This window comes from Melanostigma gelatinosum (assembly GCF_949748355.1).
Source record: "Melanostigma gelatinosum genome assembly, chromosome: 18".
Lineage (NCBI taxonomy): Eukaryota > Metazoa > Chordata > Actinopteri > Perciformes > Zoarcidae > Melanostigma > Melanostigma gelatinosum.
Window position 1 is genome coordinate 10,734,729 of NC_136651.1, and position 24,905 is coordinate 10,759,633.

General features: G+C 42.1%; 3 protein-coding genes across 4 annotated transcripts; all 3 read left to right on the forward strand.

Moving 5' to 3' along the window:
• The first annotated feature begins 3,539 nt into the window (after window positions 1-3,539).
• On the forward strand, window positions 3,540-8,712 carry mpx (myeloid-specific peroxidase). Of its 2 annotated transcripts, none has more exons than XM_079288910.1 (16): window positions 3,540-3,556; window positions 3,690-3,755; window positions 3,894-3,978; window positions 4,160-4,335; window positions 4,430-4,562; window positions 5,054-5,183; window positions 5,275-5,481; window positions 5,571-5,934; window positions 6,203-6,363; window positions 6,471-6,729; window positions 6,813-6,983; window positions 7,083-7,320; window positions 7,416-7,624; window positions 7,779-7,816; window positions 8,037-8,159; window positions 8,573-8,712. In XM_079288910.1, exons 2-16 carry the CDS (start codon window positions 3,692-3,694, stop codon window positions 8,579-8,581), a joined length of 2,367 nt encoding a protein of 788 aa, XP_079145036.1. In that variant the 5' UTR covers window positions 3,540-3,556; window positions 3,690-3,691; the 3' UTR covers window positions 8,582-8,712. The 2 variants fall into 2 exon arrangements, with proteins under 2 accessions (XP_079145036.1, XP_079145035.1); XM_079288909.1 differs by having other exon boundaries at window positions 3,541-3,556; window positions 3,891-3,978.
• Window positions 8,713-14,583: 5,871 nt separating this feature from the next.
• Window positions 14,584-19,917, forward strand: loxa (lysyl oxidase a). Its single transcript, XM_079289001.1, has 7 exons — window positions 14,584-15,432; window positions 15,713-15,821; window positions 16,237-16,374; window positions 17,553-17,709; window positions 18,946-19,041; window positions 19,197-19,312; window positions 19,406-19,917. The coding sequence occupies exons 1-7, from the start codon at window positions 14,787-14,789 to the stop codon at window positions 19,410-19,412; spliced, it is 1,269 nt and encodes a 422-aa protein (XP_079145127.1). The 5' UTR covers window positions 14,584-14,786; the 3' UTR covers window positions 19,413-19,917.
• Window positions 19,918-20,538: 621 nt separating this feature from the next.
• Window positions 20,539-24,268, forward strand: snx24 (sorting nexin 24). Its single transcript, XM_079289311.1, has 7 exons — window positions 20,539-20,711; window positions 22,068-22,151; window positions 23,040-23,144; window positions 23,530-23,624; window positions 23,729-23,758; window positions 23,957-24,021; window positions 24,137-24,268. The coding sequence occupies exons 1-7, from the start codon at window positions 20,643-20,645 to the stop codon at window positions 24,205-24,207; spliced, it is 519 nt and encodes a 172-aa protein (XP_079145437.1). The 5' UTR covers window positions 20,539-20,642; the 3' UTR covers window positions 24,208-24,268.
• The last annotated feature ends 637 nt before the right edge of the window (window positions 24,269-24,905 follow it).

Sequence of the window (24,905 nt, forward strand, 5' to 3'; positions counted from 1 at the left end):
CGTGTTGTTCATCCTACATTTCCTTTACATGTTAAACTAAAGTACTTTCAATCACTTGTAGTCACTGATGCTCTCGCATGATGTGCAAGATTATTATTTTTTTATGTCCGTACAACCTCTTCCTCAACTTTTCAACAATGGCGACTGTATCCATAATCCATAATGGTAAGAAACAACAGACTCCACATAAGTCCACATTTAACTGGCAGCATTATGATTCTAACTCATGACCCAGTCTAAATGTGGTGGTAGTAATATGGTCGTGCTGTGTCTGAAGGGAGAGGAATCAAAGGAATGATGCAGTGTATTTATAATCAACAAGACTGGGATAGTTATTTGAATTTCTGTTTTTTTGGTGTGCACATTACAGAATAATGGCGTTGTCGAGAAGATGAGGCTAAAGTCCAGCCACTCATTTCATTATAATCACCCATTAGACGACTAACCAGGGGGCTAAAAGAGTTCTCACAGCAGTCATCCCAATTACAGAGAAAGATACAGGTTAATTAAAAACGGACAATCGCTGCTCGCCAGTGGACAAAACAAGCCCTTTCTCAATAAAGCCAAATAAGGTCCAACCATTGCTCTGGCTAGTATTTGAATTAGAGAGAGCAGCGGCCTGATCTCAAGCAAAATGCAGAACGCATATTCTTTTACTATCTACTTCGGCAGCAACATCTCTTGCTTATAAAACATGAAAATGTCGGTCAAGTCTTCAATTACCGCCGTGTAACATTAAACTCAGTCGAGGAAAATGCAGCTAAAAGCGAGTGGAGTGGACTCACTGTCACAGCGAATTACCAAGGCACTATTTTTGCTGCTGCTTCAAAACTCACAGACATAAGCTACCCGTCTACAGATGCTTTTATAGTCACCATATCACACATTTGCATGCATGCATAGTGAAAAATGAATATGCAAGCACATACTAAATGCAAATATACACTGTATAATACTTTCTGCAGATGACCTTCACACTCCATCTGTTACCATGCCAGTTCTAATGCCAGGTCATGCATTCCTACAGTCCCAACCAAAGGAACGAACGCCCACTGGGTGATCTGACCAAGTGATGCATGGAGCTAGGCTGTCTGAGGGTATATCGTGCGAGAAAAATGACCATGAAGCCACGTGCTCGCAGTTATATAACCAAAAAAAGAAAAGAAAACCTTCTCCACCACTCCAACCTTTTTAGCACAGATGGCATCAACTGTTGCTACCAACCAACTCCTCTGACCTTTGTCGAAAAGGCTAAAATGGGTTTCTAGGGAATGCGGACATGCACTAACGAGCACAGAGGGAAATTGTATCGAACAAAAAGACATGTTAGAAAACGGAATAATTATTAGCGCTGCCCTAAACATGCAAAATGAGTTTTCCACAAAGTCATAGTTAATAATAAAGAGTGTAAATTCCGAACATTATCTGAAACTACAGCATAAAACACAAGCTTTATCTTCAAAAACTGTTGAATTATTCTGCCATGTGCTTGGACTCCAGCAACACAAAACACAGGGACACCCAGTCAGACAGTACAGGGTTCAGTCAAATAGCTTTTGATCAGGTTGGGGACACACCATGAGACAAACATGCACCAGTCAAGGGGATTCAAGGAGACCACAGCAGAGAAGACCTTACCTTCTTGGTGAAAATTTTAAGCGACTTTACAGAGTTGCCCATTGCAAAGAAAAATCCTTCTTGTTTTATGTTTTTTCTCTAACCGTGTCTGTGTTAGTGTGGCTGTATGTAAGTGTCTGCATGTGTGTTTGCATATGTTTCCGGGCATGCATGGGAATAGGAGTGATTAGAAAGGGAAAGAGGGTTCAGAGGGTCATCGACTAATAAAAGAGGACATTTGGAACAAGGCAGGGAGAGGAGCAGAGGTATCATAGGGGGTAGAGGAGGTAGGAGGGAGAGGACGTATACTGGGAGAACCTACAGGGAGAGGTAGAATTTGTTTTTTGTTTTTTAAAAGAAGGGGGTAGTGTGCATATCCAGTCCCTCAGCCGGGTAAAGCAGATGAGGTCGTCCACAGTGTGAAATCTGTTACGTATGCCTTACAAAGACCTTGTATGTCAAAGCTTTGCATCAATACAATTTTTGGAAGTGTGCAAATTTACATTTTTTTTCGTTTGACTTTAATCATTTCAGCACCTGACTTGGTTGAAATGAAGGCCGCGGATCAGTGGGATGACGACTCAATTTGCAGGTTGTTGAAGATTCAAATCACTCGACTCCTGATTCAAAACATACAGTCGGAATAAATAAATAAAAAATCCAAACAACATCCTGTCTCAGCTGTGTGTGTTAGTCTACAGCTGAAATCTTTAATTAATTAAATAGGTGATGCTGTTTTTTCATAGATAATTCGACTTTTAAGGTCTTCTGGTGTGTTTTGGACTGAAATAGTACATTATGTAACACCTGTTATTGATCTTGGCAATGACTTCCAGTTAGTTACTGTCAGGCTTGTCAGGCTAAGTCAGGCTAAGTCAGGCTTGTCACGGCTTCTTCTTTGTTTTGTTTTCCGTGACAATTGTGCGTGAGAGCTATGAAAATGCTTTTGTATCTCCAGCAGCCACAGGGCTTTCCACCCAAACACACACACACACACATACAGTTTCAGGGTAAACTCATATTTGACATTTAATCTGTCTTTCGTTTTCCTCATTGCTCAGCCATGGCTCACATATGCAGCCTATTACTTATTTACCAATGATGCTCTGCGGCTGACGGCTTAATTTGATACTGCTGCACTGGTGGGAATTCCAAGGGAGGTGAAGGGATTTGTTTGTTCCATTCAGAGGCTAAAGCTAGATAAACTCTTGTTTTTTATGTGCATTAGTTAGGAGGAACAAGAGTGCATTTCTTCCCCTTTTCAAATAGTTTCTCAAGTCCATCAGTTTGCGTGTGGTAACACCGAAGGCCAACAGCCACAGCATGGCGACGTCAGTAAACAAGTGACACAAAGAAAACCGTCCAAATGCTGCAAATCTATTTTCTGTTTGCCATCAATAAAGGAAGGAAAACAAGTTGTTACAGAAAAATGGGCTAAAAATGATTTCTCCAGTGAAAAAAGACTCGGCCCAGTTATGTCAAAATAAAGTGTGTATGATTCCTTCAAAGAGGAACAATATCAAAAAGTAAACACACTTCTAAAATGCATCTGAAATGCTCCTTAAACACATCAACATTAAAATAATAACAGTGAACAAGAAACATATTTCTTCAAATGGCGTTATACTAAAATTCTTAAAAGCCAACTACGCATGCTGATAATGCCATTTTACTGTTATGACTTACCGTTACCACTATCACCACCATCACTGTTACTGGTAATTATTGTTTATTTTTCAAACGTTACACCCAACAATAACTGATAAGAGTGAAGGGTTTCCTTGAGCAGATAGAGGAGGAAGAAGGAACTGCTCCTTACTGACAGGAGCCTCACCTACACAACCCTATTCAGGCCTCGCCCCTCGATCAGAATATAAAGACGATGGCAACGCCGCTAACTCCACATCTCCAGGAGCATCTGAAAGCCTCACAGACGCAGGTAACGAGATCAGCTCTTTGCTCTGGATGCTTCGATATTTTCGATCGGTGCTGAAGACATCATTTCCGTGCATGCCTGTTGACAAGTACAATGAATTCAGTTTTTGTACTGACTTTTATTTATTTTGTTTTAGACATGCTTTTCTCTGCACTTCTTGTGCTGGGCATCGGCCTGATTCCCGCCCATTCCAAACCTGCAGGTAGGCGACATCCCTTAGTCTGTAAACACGTCTCTGATCGCCACCTAAATTTGTCTGTGTTACTTACATGGTCACGTTTTAAGTCCTTTTGTCCCAATTGATGAACTGTTTGATGAGCGTGTTGTTTCTTTGCAGCAGAATATCTCGGCAGCCCTCTCCTTCAACAATGTTTTGAGGACGCAAAGAAAATCGTCGATGACGCGTACAAGTACTCCAGAGAAGAGTGAGTTCCTTTTATCGATTATTTTATCGCACACAGTAAAATAGTAGATCATCTTTTATATTAATTCTAAAGAAATCTACACTGAAATGCTCAGTAATTGCTAGAAAAAAAAGCACAGGGGCTCCAAAACAATCCCACAGTTAGTACTTCATTTTTTGACTGTGTGACTTTTTTCATCCAGGAGTCTGAGACGAGTCCGCAGGGAGGTAGTGCGTCCTCACGATGCTCTTCGTCTCCTCAAGCAACCCCGTGGTGACACGCGCACGGCCGTGAGATCCGCAGACTACATGGCACAAACCCTCCGTCTGCTGCACGAGAGGGTGAATCATGTGCACAAGCGCTCACTCAACGCAACAGGTAAGACAGGTCAAACAAAGTGCTCACAATGTTCTTTTGTAATGTGACATACACACATCGACACATCTTTGAAATGCCTTTCATATTTCTTCAGATTTGCTCACCACGGAGGACCTGAAAAGACTTGGTGAAATAACTGGATGTTCACCTCGAGTCAGCCTTCCATCATGCCGCTCCACGCCAAACGTGAACAAGTATCGCACGGCCAGCAGCGTCTGCAACAACTTGTAAGAGAAAACGTTCAAGTGACATAACATGCTGTTTCAAAAACTCACTTTTTAAATTCATGTAGCAGTTTATTTTCTGTATTTTGACTTCTGTAACATGAAAAACACAGATAAACTTTTACATGCAAAACATTTTTCAAATATGATACAAAACCTCACATTTAAGTCCTTTTCTCAAACAACTTAACTTACCAGGGACATTTTAACATTCCCAAAATGTCTTCATTATCAACTTTCTTTCACTATTTTGCCTCTAGTCTAGAATAACAGTTTCCTACATACACGTAGGTAAAAAGCACTTTGTTCCAAGTAGAAATGTGGTGAATTAATGAAACCGTGTCGGGTTTGTGACATTGAGTGTTGCTAACATTCAGAGGAAATGCTTTTGAAATACACCCGAACATCTTAGGCAGTACACCGCAGAAGATGTGCTCACCTCCCTGGGATTTCTCAAGCAGTATTTCCAAACATGTCCCCTGTTTTGCTTTTAGAATTGAAACTCGCCGCGGCTCCTCAAACACCCCCTTCACCCGCTGGCTACCTGCCGAATATGAAGACGGCGTCTCTCGACCAATAGGCTGGACCAAAGACCGAAGAATCAACAACTTCTTGCTCCCACTGGTACAGCCTTAAAATCTCAGTAACACGCTTTGACTAACACACGTAAATGCTGATTTAAAATGAAAACATAACTATTCTACTCCACTTTCAGGTGCGACAGGTGTCCAACAACATCCTACGCACAACAGACGCAGGCGTTGTCAACGACACAGAGTACACTCACATGGTGACCATGTTTGGTCAGTGGAACGACCACGATCTCACCTTCACGCCCTTCTCCCCCAGCATCCGCTCCTTCAGCAACGGGCTCAACTGTGATGAGAGCTGTGAGAAATCTGAGCCATGCATCCCCATCGCGGTTCGTGCGAAAACTCAAACCCAAACACAGAGATGTCGTAATCACTAAAAGATTCCCTCCATAAACATTTGTCTTTTTCCTACGAACAGATTCCTCCCGGCGACCCCCGCTTGCCCACTGGCCCAGAGAGCTGCATCCCTGCATTCAGATCCGCCCCTGTTTGCGGGACGGGAAACTCTGCCTTCAATTTTGGTGGAGAACCCAACAAGAGAGAGCAGATCAACGCCCTGACAGCCTTCCTGGACCTCAGCCAAGTGTACGGCTCTGATGAGAAGCTCGCCCTGTCTCTTCGCGACCTCGAAAATGACGGCGGCCTGCTGCGCGTGAATGCAAAGTTCAGAGACAACAGGCGTGAGCTGCTGCCCTTCGTGCAACTCGAGGCGAACATGTGTGCCACTCGCAGAAATGTCACCAACGACGCAAACGCCGAAGAGGTGCCCTGTTTCCTTGCAGGTTAGTCATCTTGCAAGTTCACTATAATGAACAGCTTAATGAATCATCTATTCAATCTTAAAAGATCAGTAATAAGCTCTCAGGGTAGTAATACGAATTTGGGGTTGCTATGTTGTGAAAAACTGATGTATATCCTGCTCTCGCCTCTAACCTGTTGTCTTCCTAAACATTATCTACAACTCATGAACTCCTAATCGAAAGAGGTGCCAACGACATGAATCAGAAGAGGAAGTGAACGCTATTTGATGTGTACATTTCTGTCTGTAAGGTGATGTCCGCGTGGACGAGAACATCGCTCTGACGTCCATTCACACACTGTTTATGCGCGAGCATAACCGCCTGGCCCGTGCACTGAAGACACTAAACCCACAGTGGGACAGTGAGACACTCTACCAAGAGGCCCGCAAGATCATGGGTGCTTACACGCAGGTAGGTAAACCAGTCAGTCAGAATTCATGATGGTATTGTTATATCTCAATAGCATGTGTCATACACTCCGCTCCCTTTTACTCAAAATAGAGCTCTGTCTCTCTCAGGTGTTTGTGTTCAGGGACTATCTGCCTCACATCGTGGGTGTCGACGCAATGCGTAGACAGCTCGGCCGTTATCCCGGCTACAATCCCAACGTGGACCCCAGCATCTCCAACGTCTTTGCAACAGCCGCTTACCGCTTCGCCCACTTGGCCATCCAGCCATTCTTAGGCCGCCTGGATCAAAATTACAGGGAGAACCCTCAGTTCCCCAGTGTCCCCTTGTTCAAGGCCTTCTTCACGCCCTGGAGGCTCGTCTTCGAGGGTGAGTTGTACAAAGAGAAGGGCAGCAACTTATCAATCACGCTTTCTCAAACTGTCACCCTAACTTTTATTCTATCTCTCCAGGTGGCATTGACCCTCTGCTCCGTGGTTTGATCGGCCGTCCCGCTAAGCTAAACACTCAGGATAACATGCTGGTGGACGCTCTGAGGGAGAGGTTGTTCCAGTTTGTGATGCATCTGGCTTTGGACTTGGGCTCTCTGAACATGGAGAGGGGCCGTGACCACGGCTTGCCTGGTACAACCTTTCACTCTGATTTGTAGCCTTTTGTAATGATTCTTCTCTTTGTTTATTGTCCTCATCCTCTCCTTGCTGACTTGTTCGCTGTTCCTCAAGGCTACAACACCTGGCGCAGGTTCTGTGGCCTGTCTCAGCCCAGGAATCAGGCGGAGCTCGCTCGGGTCTTGAACAACGGCGGCCTGGCTCGCAGGCTGCTGCAGCTCTACGGTACGGCCGACAACATCGACATCTGGATGGGAGGCGTGGCAGAGCCGTTCGTCCGTGGCGGCCGAGTGGGGCCTCTGTTCGCCTGCCTCATCGCGTCACAGTTCCAGAAGACCCGCCAGGGTGACAGGTCAGTATGTGTGTGGATGCATAAAGTGATGCTAACACAAAAACAAACGCTCCCTCTAGTCTCTGTTGACACTAATCTCTTGTTGGAAAAAACAGACTGTGGTACGAGAAACAGGGCGTCTTCACCGCGGCCCAGAGAAATGCTCTGTCCGCGACCTCCTTATCCAGGATCATCTGTGACAACACCGGTATCACTACTGTCCCCACTGACGCCTTCAGCGTCCTCACTCGGGCGAACCGGCTCGTCCGCTGCTCCAACCTCCGAAGCCTGAACCTCTCAGCCTGGAGGGAGAGATCATGCACAGGTAAAACAGCGCGGCGCCTAACTTTTTGACCATGGGGGAAGACTTTCATTCATCACCTACTGTATTCTTCATTTTGTTTTTAACCTGGTGTGTTTACTTCTTCTCAATCACTTGTATGGAAATGGTTCTTTATATGTGGTGTTTGATCCTGCAGGCCCGGGTGATAGCTGTAATGAAGTCAATGGACAAGAGGTCGGGTCAAGTACTAACATGCAGTAGCCAAATTTGAAAAGCACAATGACGTTAGAGAAAAAGTTCACATTCAGACCATGACACTTAACGTTTTTTCATCTTGGTGAGGTGTTCTTCACTCCACTCAGGGTTTACTGATACTAGCACATTTTGAACAAATGTGCTAGTTTGGCTAAATGATGAGGCTGAAAAAGTTTAACTTCCATATCTTGACATACAGACTGCGAACCAGACGAATCAGCCAGACCAGACGAATCAGCCAGACCAGACGAATCAGCCAGACCAGCAGGACCAGCAGGACCAGCAGGACGCCGAGGGCCTCGGGGGGCTCGAGGACAACGAGGTAATCTATTCAGTTATCGTCCGTTCAGCCTTTTGTGCCTTGTAGATAGTGCTGAAAAAACCAAACGTACAACATCATTAAGACACATTTACCCCACATATAAAACAAACACGCTCAGCCTTGGCATCTTCACATATACAGTAAATCTACATTACGCTCATTTTTATCCTTCACCAATTTCTTTGAACTTTTACTTGAATAAAAACGATATTCAAAATAACTAGTAATTATGTAGTGGCGTTAAAAAGTATAACATTTCCAAAATGTCGTGAAGTAGAAGTATAAACTATACTCAAGTATCTCATGTGTGTGCTTGAATAAGTTACTTCCCTCCACTGAATAATTCATAATGTAGCACCAGATCAAAAATGTCTTTTATGTATTTTAAGATCTATACTTGTGTTCCTCTGCAGGTCCGATAGGACCCCCAGGACCTCCTGGACAGCTAATACGCCACGCTAATGCTACGCAGCCACTATATGCCTTCTCTGTCCTTCTGGGAGAGTACAACCCATCCTCAGAGAAAATCATTCATTTCCGTCAAGTCATCTACAACAAACAGCAGCTTTACAGCATCCAGACAGGCCTGTTTACATGCGTCGTCCCCGGCGTCTATGAGTTCAGCTTCCTCATCATATCCGTTGTCAGTGTGGGAGATGTGGACCTGAAGTGCAATGACACTGCAGTGCTGCACGGTTTCAAGGTTTATCAGGGAGGCAACCACTTGTCATCAGGTGACACGGTGCTCAAGCTGGAGGCGGGAGACAAAGTGTGGGTGGAGGCCAGCAATGGGACCACCGGCCTGAGCACCAAAAGCTACTTGTCGGGACACCTGCTCTTCTCTGGGTGACACAAGCGCTCTCCAGACCGAACCACTACCCTTCAATGGTTCTGCTTTAGGGTCTGATTGTATTTCTCAGCCTCCCTGCACCGATCTTCAATTTCCATTAATCATATCAAATATATATTATTCTTAACTTCCTTGGTTTGGGGGCACATGCAACTGTACGTGTTTTATATTTGGCTGAAAAATGAACAAATATTCGATGGTTTTAAAAACTGCCCAATGAACATGAAATTTGTGTCAGCAAATCTGTTCAGTTCTGTTACAGTGTTCAATCTATTGCACTAAACTTTAGTCAGTAGCAAATGTTGATGGTGGGATTCACCAGTATTGGCACCGATGAAAGTTGGAACTGATGAAATTTAAGCATGCATTGAAATGTGTACTGTGCTTCTCTATGTGGCTTTTTTTTACTTTTAAATGTATCTGTTGTATTTTCAGTTCTATGAATAAACTAAAGAAACTGAGCCGCATCAAATCTGTGTTCATATTTCTGACACTTCAGGAAGTCTTTCATGGAAATATTTCAAAATATAGGAATTGCATGTTTGTCAAATGAAAAACTTCTGCGGAGATGGTGATAGAAAAAAAGATCAAGCTGGGATACTTTGCATCCCAGAATATATTTAAACTTAACAGAACAGCTCAGTTAGTTTATGATATTATTATTGACTTTAGTTACCTAAATGGAGCAACGGAGGCCGAAGTGCAAGAGTGTCTCCTGTAGATGGAGCCGACGTTCTTTCTTTTAAACAGAATAACTGTGATTCATGTTGTGGCATAACTGCTTCATTCTGACAACAAGGCCTTGAAAGCATTGCATCTGAAAATATATTTCCATCAAAGTCGCGGTTGTCCTATTTTCATCTCTTTCGTTAATTATTGAGCAATCGTCCTCCAGTTAAACACTTCCCGAAGTGAGTCAAGAGACGATTGGTCAGAAATATACAAGTGTTCCCTCAGTCTATTTCTGTTGCTGCATGAGAAACGGACTTACTTACCTTCATCGTCAAAATGTCACATTTTATTCATAAGATGTGGGGAAAAGACATTAATGCCTTTGTTGATTGTCTTCACCATTTATACTATGTGGGCGAAAGGAGACTGGAGGTGAACCTGCAAACTTCATACAGCACGTTTCTGTGCTGAGATTTGAACTCGTGACCTCGCTGAGAGGCGACAGTGTTAGTCACTGAGATGATTGATAAAGCTCTTATGTTTGTCTGTTAAACATAAAGCTACAGCTAGCATGACTGGAAACAGCTGGCCTCTCTTCAGCCCTCATCTCTAACGCTCACCACGAAACAAAAACCTCACTCGTAAATCGTCAGACGTTTTTACAGGGAGCTATATTGCACCGGACTATTACTTGGCTCCAAGACGTCAAGAAGTTGCTGTTCCTGGCCAGCAAATAGTCTCAGTAAAGAGATGGAACATGTTAATTAGCATATTCCCAAAAAGTCAAACTATTCCTTTAAATAGTGATACGTTTTCCGTGTTTCCACAGCTTGTTTCCACTGCCGCCAAGTGGCCAAAAACAAATCTGAATTTGACTGAAGATCAATCATCATGTCACATTGTAACTTTTACCATTTTACAATCAGAAAGTTGGCCCTGCAGTTCAGTTTGTTATTTTCTCGGTAAACAGAGAGCCACATAAATCCCTGCAGATAACGACTCATACAGTATCACAAGTCAAAGTAATAAGTCTCTTTATCACTGGAATGTACGCTTCTTCTCTGTTTGTGGAAGGACATACATCTGCATGAATCTTTGCACAATGTAAAGTTTTCTTGGCTGTGTCATGATAAAGCGCTCCTCCTTCTGGCTGCAGAGTCTACAGTGCATGTGCAGAGTGCCACGTAGTCCACCAGACTGTCTGTGTGTGTGTGTGTGTGTGTGTGTGTGTGTGTGTGTGGTGCAAACCCTAGTTTGGTGCTCCAAAAGTAATGGAAACCCAGTATTTATGAAGGAGGGAAAAATATTTGAATTGTCTGTTTCTGTCGTAGAGATTTGCGCTGAGATGAACCGGAGCTTATTTGTGTAAGCTGAGCTTTTCAAATGGGTAGACGGTAAGATCTACTAACTGGAAAGAACTGTAAGAGTGTAGAGAGATGTCAATTTACAGAAGCAATGGATGTAATGAGGTGGAATTTGTGGGGTTTAAGTAGAGGATTCTGACGGAAGAGACCAGAGGAAGTCGGCTTGTTCTGGATGTTTTTGAGAGATATGTGTGGTCCTGTTTGGTCAAAATGATGACATGAAAATGAAGTTTTAAATGGGAAAATAATCAGAACTGGAGAAAACAATCCTTTTTTCAAACTGATACTCTAAAGCTGGATTTCTAACAGCCCTTGTTTGAGAAAAGAAAGCCACCAAAACTGCAGCAATGGGGGTTTTATATTAGATGCAAGAGCACATTTTAATAAAGTATGCCTTAAATCTAGAAGGCGGCTGCTGTAAATGTTTAAATGTAGGGTTCACGTCTCAAGCAAAGTGGTAAATGTCTGCCAGATGTCGACTCAGTGACGGCATTGAAAAACTGGTGTTGGTTTTATGGTATATAGCATCATGAAAGGAAGCAGCTCTTTTTTTCCTTCTTCACTCAATGACGTGTCTTACGCAGGAGGTCTCGACACTATTTTCCTTCCGTATTCTGCAACCCAGACCTGAATGTATTCAAACTCTTTTAACACAACCGAGTGCCCAAAGAATATCAGGAATGGGGCTGAATTCCAGCTACGTGGACAAAAGAACTCGGCTAATTCCTTGCAGATGTGTCTCTTGAGCTTTGCTGGGAGAACACTGTGCTGCCCTCGCTGGAGAGAAGAAGAACTCCGCATAGAGAAAGTTCAATGAATTACGAGAGAAAATCATCAGTGACACAGTTCAGCTGGTTCTGTCTGTGTGGTGTTCCAAAGAAGAGACAGGAGGAAACCCAGGAACACATAGTTTTCACTCTCTGTATGCAGATTCAGACGAGGGTATCTTGGTCCTCCAAGCACAAGCGCAATCAGATTTTGGTTAAAAATAAGGAGCATTTACAAAAGAACAGCCACATTCATGACTCTTTTCACTTTTTAAATCCCCAGGAACTGATTATTGTTCAACCAAGTCTCACAAAGTTTCACAAAAGCGTCTTTATTTTGGAATAGTGAGCCATTGGAATCCTGTTTCTTAATCATTTCAAACATTTCCCACTCATCTTTACAACTCACATATTTCTGCAGGGTGGTTACATTTTCAGGAGATCATATAACTCCGCTCTGATTGGCCCTCAGAGCTTGCACAAGCTGAAATGTAACGTCACATGAAAGTGAGATGAAATGCGCCCTCGGTATCCAAGAACAATACAACTGGTTGAACTGTCAATTCCAGCATGATATCAGTTTACCATGAAATAGAACCCATTCTCAGACCATTTTTACTCCAACTTGGGTTCTTGGTCTCTTTCTCGGCTACTGTTTGGGCAGAATAGACAACAATCATAAATGCTCGTGTTGATGTATAAATCACTACCACATTGTGTTTTTATTGCTCAAGTTTCATCTGTGTTAAATATACACAACTAAATATGCAACAATCGATGTTAAAAGGTACCATGTGGAGTTTTTGGCCACTAATGTTACGGAGCAGCGTTTTTATGAGAGGGCCCCTGTTTTGTCTGTTCTCGAGCATGTTCTCGCACAGCAAGTGGGTGATATGATAGACGTTAGAACCAATGGTTTCACACCACTCCACTGATCTACAGGTGAGATATAGGTGGTTAGCTCTGTCCAAAGGTGATAAAACAATTTTTCATGACATATTTTGTTTGATTATTCATAGCCAACAAAATCGGAAGTATAAAAATAACAATTTGTGGTTCTATTACCTTTGGTCAGAGCCGACTTCGCTGTTTCGTCTTTTCCAGTCTTTGTGCTAAGCTAAGCTAACATACACGAGTGGTATCAATGTTCTCATCTAACCAGAAAGTGAGCAAGCGGATTTACCAAAATGTCGGACTATTCCTTTAAACATTGGAGAAGCAGATTTGTGAAGGCCGGGAGATAATGTCAGTTCAATCTGAAGGGTTACATTTGAGCAGCGTGAGTGAGAGAACAGAGCTTTCCCCTCCTTCATTACCGCCACAGAGGTGCCCTTGAGCAAGCCCTCGACTCCCTGCTGCTCCAGTGTTGCTGCTCAGTGACAAACAGATCAGACGAAAGTTGCACTTTATGTAACTGTGAGTGTGAACAGGACACATTGCTCTCTACAATAAATCTAATTTTACAACAAAAACTGTAGAAATGCATCTATATTATTGCTTTTTAACATTGTTTGTGCTTTTCCAGTATCTGATTCTAGACATTATTCATTCTTTGTCTAAGGAAAGACCACAATCCCTCACTTCCCAAACAACTCCCTCAGGTAGTATGCAGCCCTCCAATGTTATTTGCAGTCATCTGCCCCTATAGTGTCGGGATATAGGACCCTGATGATCTGTTATCACAGCGGATTATTTGATCATTACTTGCTTTCTTTTTAAAGATACATAGTAGCTCATAACCAATCTCAAATTGTACATGTTAACAAAAACTCTCAAATCATCCAAATGTGTTGCTTTCAAGTCTGTAGCTCTCAAAAAACTTTGTGATTTGAGAAACTGTAAAATCCTTTTGAGCACTTGCTGTGGTTTAGCAGCAGCCGTCCTGCGGTCTGTTGTGTAGATGCTAGAAAGATTCTTTTGGTTTGATACAGACAGAGGAAAATGGAAACCCTGGATTAAGTTGACCAAACTATGCATTATACCTCTGGTGTTAACAGCAGGGCTGTAATTTGACTGGGCTGCAGCAAATGACTGAGATTCATCAGGAGAGGAGCGTGGGGTCACCAGTCTGCACCAGACGCAGTAATGCAGATATCAAGTATCACGGCAGCCTCATTTAGTTTATTGCTCAGAACAGACAAATTATGACTTTATAGAAGATTACTATAGAAATGCACGTGATGAATCTTTCACGTTGTCAGCAAAGCTTAACACAGACAGGACTGGGCGGAGGGGGATTTGTGGGAGATGGTTTCCCAGAAAAAAAAAAGGGAAAATGTTGCAGGGCCATCAAAGAGTGATGTTTAGGGTTTGTGAAAACCTCCAATGAGAAAGTGGAGTGCAGAGACGTCTGGTAGAGTGTGTTGCAATAAGGTTGTGAGTTCATCCAACAGTCAGAGGAAAAAGCTATTTGTCATGACACTGTCGATTTGTCAAAGAAAAAATGAATACAATATACAGCAGTGGAAATGGGTTGTGCTATTCATGACCCAATCCTAATGGAAGAAAGTTTCCATCTTTTTGTCTGTTTTTTGGTCAAACTGTTATGATTCAAAATATGCATAATCTTTGTGAGGAAGAAAATATGTCTCACTGCCTGGTACTGACACACATGAACCACTTTTCAAAGAGCCAGACTGAGCAGTTATCAAAGTTGGCTGGGAATGATCACACACCGCGGATCCATTCAGTGGTTATATGAGCAACAGCACCAGACTTGTGTAACAGATTCAGAACCGCCAAATGCTGAACTCCGCCTCCTCCTCCTCCTTCTCATCATCATCTCACTGCAGGCTACAGGAGCAGAGCGATATGAGGTTTATACGGATACATTTAAACTTAGCTTTTCCTCTCTTCTCAATGAATATCCTTCAAATAGCGATGAAAGATATTTAAGTCAAAGACAAGTGGCAACCCCAGCTCATTTGAAATATTCGCTTTGTCACATGTTAAATCTCCTTTAGTTGCGTTCATAATGGGATTACGCATATTTGGCACGCCACTTTACGCATATGCGTGCGTCTATTTTTTAGTTTTCCTCCTGCAAGCTGTCCAGTCTCAGACAAATTCAGGGACCCAACAGGGAAATAACAAACGAGAAGCTCTCCGGCAGACGCTACAGTGGTCACACAACGGCAAGGTTTTTAGCATTTTAAGCCAGGGCTCGGAGTATCAGCCACCGAAGCGCAGGGGCGCAGCTCAGGAACAAGTGCAGGCGCGACCTGTCACCATCATTCGTGATGCGGACGTGAGACATCCGGACACCTCGAGGCAGCGTGTGGCCCAGCAGCAGCGGCAGCCTTCCCGGCCGGCGTCCGACCTGCACCCCCCCCGCGGGCTCCCGTCTTCGCTCCAAAGGCTCGTGAGAGGGCACGAGCACCGCCAGCATCACAATGACCGTCTCGGTGAGCGCACGGGGACGCAGAAGAGCAATGATACCCAGGAGAAGGTCACTGTCAGGCCGCCTCTGCCCCGGAGAGAAGACATGATGGTCGGCGATGATCCCTACGACCCCTACAAGTCCACTGATAGTGACAACCCATATTACAATCATTATGACGTTTACGATAGACCGAGCCGGAGATCGAGACCCGGATATGGCACAAGGTATCATCAGTATGGTAAGAGTTGGGTTCTCAAAACAACATTAATGAAAATAGATATGACCAATAAAGTGGTGTTTACGATGCTTAAATGCTCCCGGTCTATTAATTAATCCGTTTGTCAGTCTTGGTTCAGCATTGCTGCATCTATTTGCCATCTGTTACTGTGTTTGTCTGTATATGAAACATATCAATTTACTGATTGATTCATGTCGTATTTACCACTTTTATTTACCGTCATATTCATATCTATTGTCAGTATTATAATTAGAAAATAAATCAATAATTGTTGTTTTAGGTCTGCCTGATCTGGTACCGGACCCGTACTACATTCAAGCCTCCGCTTATGCCCAGAGAGTCCCAATGTACAACCTGAGATGTGCAGCTGAGGAAAACTGTTTGTCAAGGTAGGTAGACTGCTGTCAGGACTTATCCACAGCGAGGGAAAAAAAACCAGGGTTTGCATCCAAGTCTGAGTGTGATTCACAGAGCTTTGAGCCATAACAAAGTGTTTGTGGGTGAGGGTAAAATTAACCCAATCCTGCCACTGATGGTGCAGACGGGTGGAGTGGTGGATTCCTGTAAAGTATAATCATAGTTTGCCCCGAGGGGAGAAAGCCTGAATGGTAAACACATTATCGAAAACTAACCCAAACAACCTCATCCCTCCAAGTAGTTTTTCCACCCACCATTTACACACTGACTGCCTTCACTCAGACAGTGGAAATCTGCTCCACTCAGAGGGGGGGGGGGAGTCTAGCAGGAAAAACAATCTCAGTAAAGTAATTGTGTCCGCATATGACCTTTGTTTTGTGCCTGCAGCTCAGCCTACACAGCCAGCATTAGAGACTATGACACCCGTATGCTGCTGAGGTTTCCTCAGAGAGTCAAGAACCAAGGGACGGCGGACTTCCTCCCCAGCAGGCCACGTTACACCTGGGAGTGGCACAGCTGTCACCAGTGAGTATACGGTCACTTCACTGCTGGCCACCTCACCATCACACACAGAACGGGAAAATGTCTCTGACTTGTGGCTGCTTTCTTGTATCATTCGTTCTCACTGGCCAACAAGCTGACATGAATTAGAGGCCTTCACGTGAAGATGTCATGCATGAAAACATAAACCAGATCCGGATCCAGTTTTGGAAAGACGTGTCTGAATCAGATATAGAACATTTAAATATTACATGTTTTTAAGAGTTTGAATCAGAGACAGAACTTTGTCTTCACACATTGTAACTCTATGCAGTTGTTTTAATTTGTTCCAACACATCAGTTGTTTCCAAGAGATAATATTTGCCACTACACTATTTGTCTGGTCCAGTCTGTAGTTGTGGTATGGCACCCCCTGTTGAACCACAGCTGGCTTTACTTCTGGATGTTTTATAGCTCGGCTGAGATTTTGATATCAGAATTGTCATCTTAACATCTGTATTTTTAGGCTTTTAAAGACGTCATTTTATATATTTTTAAATCTCAGCATGAAGGCAGTAAAACCGAGAGATGATGTGACTGAACTTCATATGACCTCATCATTCAGTTACAGCTGCAAAGCCAGACATTGTAAAGTTGTGTGATGAGGATAATGAGCCTGAAAGGAAAACCGCTGGTGTGTTTGTTCCTTTATTGAGCTTTTGGAAAAGTGCCAGTTTCCCTTGATTCATCAGAAACTACCTCACAACATAGTGATGTTGTGAAACAACCAGTCCACTGTGCTTATTCCCAAAATGGAGCACATTTGGTAAAGATCCAATAAGGTGTTACTGTAGACTGTATATATTGTTGCCAGTGTTTTGAAAGTCAACTTGTGTTAAAATCCAGACTGTTTTGTCTCATTAAACAAACTGACTTTAAGATAATAGAGTGAAAGCAGATTTAGATACAGTGTAGCGCTACATGTACATGATAAATACATGTGATGTTTGCCGTCACAGGGACTCAATTTCAGTGAATACTGGGAAACAAAATATACTTCAATGTTAATCAGTAATTGTGTAAATGTAGCTCAGGAACAAGACAATCGCAACATGTCAAACAGTGTCTGGTTGCTTCAATAAGTCCCAGACTGCTTTGGGACTCACTTGGTGTAGATAAAAAAAATGCCGGAGTTGTTGAACACTGCTGCTGCTGATCCACAGGCACTTCCACAGCATGGATGAGTTCAGCCACTACGACCTGCTGGATGCCTCCTCCCACCACTCGGTGGCTGAAGGCCACAAAGCCAGCTTTTGCCTGGAGGACACTTCCTGTGACTACGGCTATTACAGGCGATTTGCCTGCACCTCACATACCCAGGTCTCAATGATACCCGCTGAAAAGATAAAGAAATGTTGATGTTACTGACTTTAAAGCTGCTCTTATGTTGTTTTTAACGCCAGATTACATGACTACTTGTGTGTGAAAGGAGTCGTTCGTACTGACAAACCCACAGAAGATTAGCAGCAAACTCCACAGTTCTTCTCTCCTCTGCGTTTAGCATCTTTCAACTCTGTCTTGGTTTTACTGCCCACAACATTACTGTTGTGGTTCACTCGCACCGCTCTCATCTGCTCTTTTCTGGCTACAGCAGGCAGCTAACACCTCTGATAAATGAATTGCATGCTTCCTGCATGGCATCAAAGCAGACAGACAAAGTTAGCCACTTGCTGGGGAACATAGTGAAGAATTTAGCAGCTATAGAGACAGAATTTTCCCTCAGGAGTTCTTGGAGACCAAACACAGAGCTTGAAGAAGAGTGAATTCTTGCTCTGTGTCAGCTGCATGTGTAAATATGCAACCAATCTACTTTATAAGGTTATGATGTATCGGTCTTCTGTTTACAGTTTGTTATGCTGCCCCCGAGTGGCCAAAAAACAAACAAGTTAATGCAGGTTTAAGCTCACAATCGAACACCATATATAGCCTGTTAGCTGTTAGCTAGCACAGCAACAATATCAAAGTAATTCTGAATCGACCAACAACAAAAAAAAGTAGTCTTTTCCTTTTGTGCTTTTCCTTTTGTGACATGTCAAAATGTCTTTATAGAACAAGATCGTTTGAATTATAGTGGTTGCAAAATAAAAGCCTGTTCACGTTGAGGAATATGTAGAGATAACTAAAAACACGATAGTGGTTTAGTTTCATTTGGGTTCAGATCAAAATAGAGGACAATGACTTCACTGACTTGCTTTTCATTAAATTACTCATAGGAATTTGGTTACATTTCCTTAAAGTAGAGTGGAACCAAGAAAACAAGGGCTCTTGTGCTGAGGCAGCTGTCCTTTAGTATTTCCTCTTTGCACGAGCCAGCGGTGATTAAACGATTTCCTGTTCCTCCTGTCAGACGATCCCACCTGCCTGAATGTCTGATCAGTTGTTTGGCACACTATTTATTTTTTCCATCCTCTTTTCTTTGTTTTTCCTGGCTGATTTTTATTATCTTTATTCTGATTTTAGTCTTACCATAAGATATCACACTGTAATAAAACATGAAAATCGTTGTTAGTGTGTTTGTTTAAATAATGTTTTATGTGGATGCTGTCCAATGTGCAGGGCCTGAGCCCAGGGTGTTATGATACCTACAACGCTGACATCGACTGCCAGTGGATTGACATCACAGATGTGAAACCTGGAAACTATATCCTCAAGGTTTGTTAGAAATACCAGAAGACATTTGTCTTCCTAGTCGGACGCTAAACTCCTTGTGCTGCTTGTGTGGAATCCCATTGAGTCCATGCTGTTTATTTAGCTTTTGTTGCTTTGTTATTGATCCTTATATCTTGTTTCTATGTTGTTCCCCACAGATCAGTGTTAATCCGCAATATTATGTCCCAGAATCAGACTACAGCAACAACGTTGTGCGCTGTGACGTTCGCTACACTGGCAACTACGCCTACGTGTCAGGTTGTCACATGTCATCGTGAGTATCATGTTTTATTGCGGGACAAATGTTTCTTTGACATTTCCTGCATTGTCTATCAATCCTGGTGGTGTTTTTTTTTCTTTCTTTCAGGTATTAGATAACATAACAACATTCACAGGAACTCAGCAAAGATGTTCTGTAAATGACACTGCAGAGGATATGACAGCATCATGAAACAAATGTAAAATTGTGATACATACATTTTAGATTTTGAAACACTCCCAAGTTAGAAATAAATGGTAGGAATCATCGGACGCCATGGTGATGGATAATGTTGAATTTGCTTGTTTTTCTCCATACTGATAAGTATGTTGTTATCTCATCTTTTCATGAGAATATTTTAAATGTCTTACTTCTATTGCATTGCACTGTAATCTTGCGTGGTATACCACTTGGAGGACAGTTAAAGAATAAAGTGTGACTGCAGCTTACCCTCATTGTTAAATCCATATCAGTTATATCACAACCCCAAAATGAACCAGCTGTAAAGGAAATGTATTTGTTATATTTATACGAAAGAAACTCTTACAAAGATTGTGTTGAAACTCAGTTGAATAAAACTTTGTGATATTGCATCACTTTGTGTGGGCTGACCAGATTGAGGTGACGTCTTGCCTTTGTTTCTTATCTCTTTCTATTTGTCTTTGCCACACACACACAGACACACACACACACACACACACACACACACACACACACACACACACACACTGAATCACAACCACACAACCACCATTTAAAAAGGGTGGCTACAAACGGTTTAAATGGCTGCAAACATCTGATTCTTTTCCACATTATGATATTATTTTGATGAATCCATTAATTGTTTTGTTGATAAAATGTCAGAAAATCTGAAATTTTTCCATCACAAGTTCCCAGTGCCCAACGTAACATCTTCATTCAAATATAAAACAGAGACAAATCAGCAAAGGCTCACATTTGAGAAGCTAGAACGAGAAAATGTTTGGCATTTCTGCATATATTATTTGTTCAAGTACATATTTTGGATGTATTTCACACAATATAATTATGTAATAATATGCTTAATTATCACGGGTTAATAGGTAACACTTTGGGCTCCATAATGCGGATCCGTGTTGCACAATATTCAAATATTAAAATCACAACCTGGTTCTCGTAGTTGTACTCCGGTGCAGCAGGAGGCGTCACTGGGACTTTGTTCGGGTTTGAATCCAGTGATTTTTATCTGGCTGCCAAAGAAATTGGAGTCAAACACCAGCAGTGTGTGTGTGTGAGTGTGAGTGTGAGTGTGTGAGTGTGTGTGAACCACAGGACATTATATCACCTTAAAACAACTCTTGTGAAGATGCACCCAGTCAGAGTGTCGATCCCTTCGTTTCGTTCAGAAACCAACTCGATCGAGAAAGGATACACGGTAAGCTGCTCGGCAACAACCTCCGTCTGTCCGCGTCGTCTGCTCTGCTGCTGTCATCACTTTTACATTCTGTGCTCAGATTTATTCACGTCGCTGTTCTTCAGGTGCTACAAAGTCGCGAATTGACCGTGTTGACCGTGTGCATTGTTAAACACGTCAACGTTAAAGAGCACACCTTCATTTCAATGGAACGTTTGGCAAAGACTTCTGCATTTGTGTTGTAAACTGTTATGAACCAGCCCACCCAGGACCCCCAGCTGTCTGACATGGATTAACGATTTATAGAAATAAAGCTGGTTGACATCATTCATTGCAAAGGGAACCTCAAATTAGATGTATATGAATAGTAGCTAATCCTTAATGACTGTACCAGGAATGTTGTGCTGCAACGAGACACCGTTACAATGTTTATTCCTCAGTGTGTCGGTCAACCGCCACATATGTTGGAGCCTACATTTCCCATAATGCATTCAATAGACATTGAGTTGGGCTCCCCCAAACTCTCATGTCTTTCAAACTCCACAGCTCCAAATTGAAATGCTCAGACTTTCTGTCACCAATATGTTCCATTTGCATCACTTCCCCTCTACTGACCTGACCTCGTGCCTTCTTTTCCCAAATGTCAAAGAGTAGTTTCGCTCTTTTGGGAAATGCACTTACTGGTATTTGCTTTCTTGTAGCTCATTTGTTCATAATGTTTACTTGCTTGCCTCTCTGTTTTAGGAGACACAGTAAGGCAAGGCAAGGCAAGTTTATTTGTATAGCACATTTCAACAACAAGGTAATTCAAAGTGCTTCACATAAAACTATTAAAAGCATCAAAACACAAGGCAAAAGAAAAGGAGATTTAAAAACAATTAAAGAAACAGTGTAAGAAATAAAATTCAGTAGTAAAAAGTAAAGGAGATTTAAAACATACATTGAAACAATAATTGATGTCTCCCTGAGACATTACGCTGCACGCAATCAACCATAGCCAGTACTGAACCGCAGTAACAACACTGGCATCATTTATCTCAGTGGATTTCCTTATTTACATAATGCTGGCAACGAGAGGGACATTTTACGGAAGAATCCAGCAGAGTGACGGAAGTAGAAGTCTGTTTAGGGATGTCAACGGTAATTCTGACAGATCAAACAGCAGCCACATGTTTCCTCTTGTTTAACTGACTGTAATGACGGCTCTGCAGTCAGCTGGTCACTGTGGTCAGTGTCACACTGACTGGGCACTGGGAGGGGCCCTCTAAGGCCGATGTGCTCTGCTGATAAATCATGATTCCCTGAACTGACTCCCAACGACAGAGTTCAACCCCTTTTTGTCAAAAGAGGAGTACAAACATTTCTTCTTTCTTTCAGGTCTTTAGAATTGACGTGCTGATGAATGGCAGACAACACGCTGTTGAGAAACGCTACAGTGAATTCCACGCTTTGCATAAAATGGTGAGCTTCAGTGATGTTGAGTATTAACAAAGTCGCTCTTTCTCATGAGTTCCAATTCAGTGTTTATGTCCTTAACCATACGTGAAATATGATAATCTTTACATATTGACCACCATGTTTTTTTCTCACTGATTTATGAGTTGCAAAAACATTTGAATATATGAGCTTTATTGCATAATGTGTTAAAAAGGATTCGTCAGTGAATAAATCGACAAACTGCTGAAAATGTAATGACAACGATTGTATTGCCGTAATCAATTATCATTGTCAAATGAAAATGCTAGACATTTGTAGATAGCAGTTTCATATTGTTATTATTATTATTATTATTATTATTATTATTATTATTATTATTATTATTATTATTATTATTATTATTATTATTATTAACTGAATCCAGTTTTGTTTTTTTCGTTGCTCTGTCAAATCACGCAATTATAAGATGACACTTCGGGCTCTCTGAGCTTCCATCTTCAATTGTCTTCGATTTCAAAGAGTAATCAATTCATCGAGCAGTAAAAAAAACGTATGAATAAAATTGATACAATTATATTGTTCCAGCCCATTTCATTCAAAAAGATGCGATATTTTGGGCTTCACAAAACATGAAAAAAAACAGACGGATGAAGAAATGTGAATTGATTATTTAGCTATTTACAAGTACTAAATTCAGAAGTGTGAAGGCGTGCTGAGGAAATCACAGCAGCAAATAAATGAATGATGAATGAGCTCCCTGGTGGTGAACCACGTCCATCACACCAGATCGTTTGAGGTTGTAGAGTTACAGATGAGTTCCTCTTCCTGTCCTGCTGAACAGTCCACATGTTAGCATGCTGCCATAGCATGGCGATATGTATATCTTTGAATGTTGTTTTTAAATCCCTCCAGCTAAAGAAGAGCATAAAGCCACCTGAGATCCCTTCCAAACATGTCAGAAACTGGGTTCCCAAAGTGCTGGAGCAGAGGAGGCAAGGCCTGGAGCTCTACCTGCAGGTACTCTGACACACCTCCACCTGCTGGAACTGAAACGTAACATTTCTTTATGCATAAATATCGAAGTACTGATTCAAAATTTGAGTTGTGTCAATTCTGCCTGTGGTAGTAAAAATGGTTTAAATGTCTTTCAATGTATTGTATCAAAGTTAGAAGTTCCAGTATCATGACCAGACTAATATGGAGTCAGTATCAAGAACGCTGCCTTTCTTTCTTTTACAAAATGCATATTTTGTGTCTAACTCAAAGTAAACACATCAAACTATTGTACAGATGTCGGGAGATGGTACAAACCGTTCCCCGAAAAGGTCCTTCAGGTCACTTCAGCATCACTTCTGCTTCATGTGCACATTGCAATTAGCTTTTGTTTTCTCTGTTTTAACAGACTATAATTATGGAAAATGGAGTTCTTCCAAAGATATTCTTGGATTTCCTCAATATCCGCCACTTTCCTTCAGTGCCAAAAACAGAAAGCTGTGGGTGAGTTGACTCTATGATATCAATTTTGTGGCATTTTTGTGGCATTTGAATAAAAAAAAAAAGATCTGTTGGTTGTGGCTTAACTTGTATTTGTCTTCTCTAAGGTCGTTTGATACAGAATCAGAGGAATCGAGGTGAATATAACTAAAAACTATTGTATGAAACAGCCGGTCAGATTCTTGTTTAGCACCTTTTCCAACCGGTTAAAACTTGAATCACTGTTTGCTCTGCACTTGAACTTCACCCAGCATGTCAGTGACACCACCTACATTTCTGCATCCTGTTAACTTATATACAAACCTTCTGACTTCTCCTTTTTGGATTCTTCTCAGTAAACTTTCACATCAGCCAGTCTTGCTGTTTCTGAGAGACCCCTACCTGCTGCCAACCGCTCACGGTGAGTTCAGGCTACACTTACACCTATATCGTAATATCATTTCAGCAAAAAGCGGGGATGAGCTGCTCCCTCATCTTCCCTTCAATGTGAAAAACGTTCTTTTCTTTCCTTTCAGATGCATTTTCAAATGTTGTGATTGAAGGTGTGGTCCACGGAATTTTCTACCCGGATCTTCAACCAAGGTAGAGCTGCGGAGCCGTCTCTGAGGGCACGTCACTACGAACGGATGCTTCGTGTTTGCCCACCGTGTTAGGTGTGCACCACGGAGGATGTGACATGTGGAGATACACTGAGCCTCATTTACATTTAGCAAAGCATAAAACAAAAATCCATGCATTTAGGTTCTTTTCTTTCGATAAATAACTGCCACCAGCACCATCGGTTGTTCCTAAAATAAGCAATATGGCCCCGTATGGATTTCTCAGCTATAAAATGTAACCTTATATGAAACAGTGAAACATTAACAGAGACAAGTTAACTTGATTGACACATTAGAATCAAAGTAATTAAGTAGGGACTAAAATATATTTTTAGTAGCGAATAAACTTCTTTTTTTTTCTTCCTTATTTCATAAGAAAGAATTGAGTGAAATGTACAGGATCAGCTGGAAATAGAGAGAAGAGGAAGCTCAAAGTAGAGAGAAGTTTGAAAGCTTTTCGTAAGTGAATACCAGAAGTTGAAACTTGAGGGGAACCAGAAAGGAAACGCTGATGCCAGCTGGACTGAAGGTTAGTTTGCCAGACACAGAGGGGCCCTGTAAAGACGAAGCGCATGCAGGGCTGCAGTGAGGAGCTGGGTCGTGGCCTGCAAACAGGGATGTGTTCCCTCCCCTTGTAGCGCCAGTGCTGTGGTTTGTGAACATTGAGCCATCTGAGGGGGGAGCG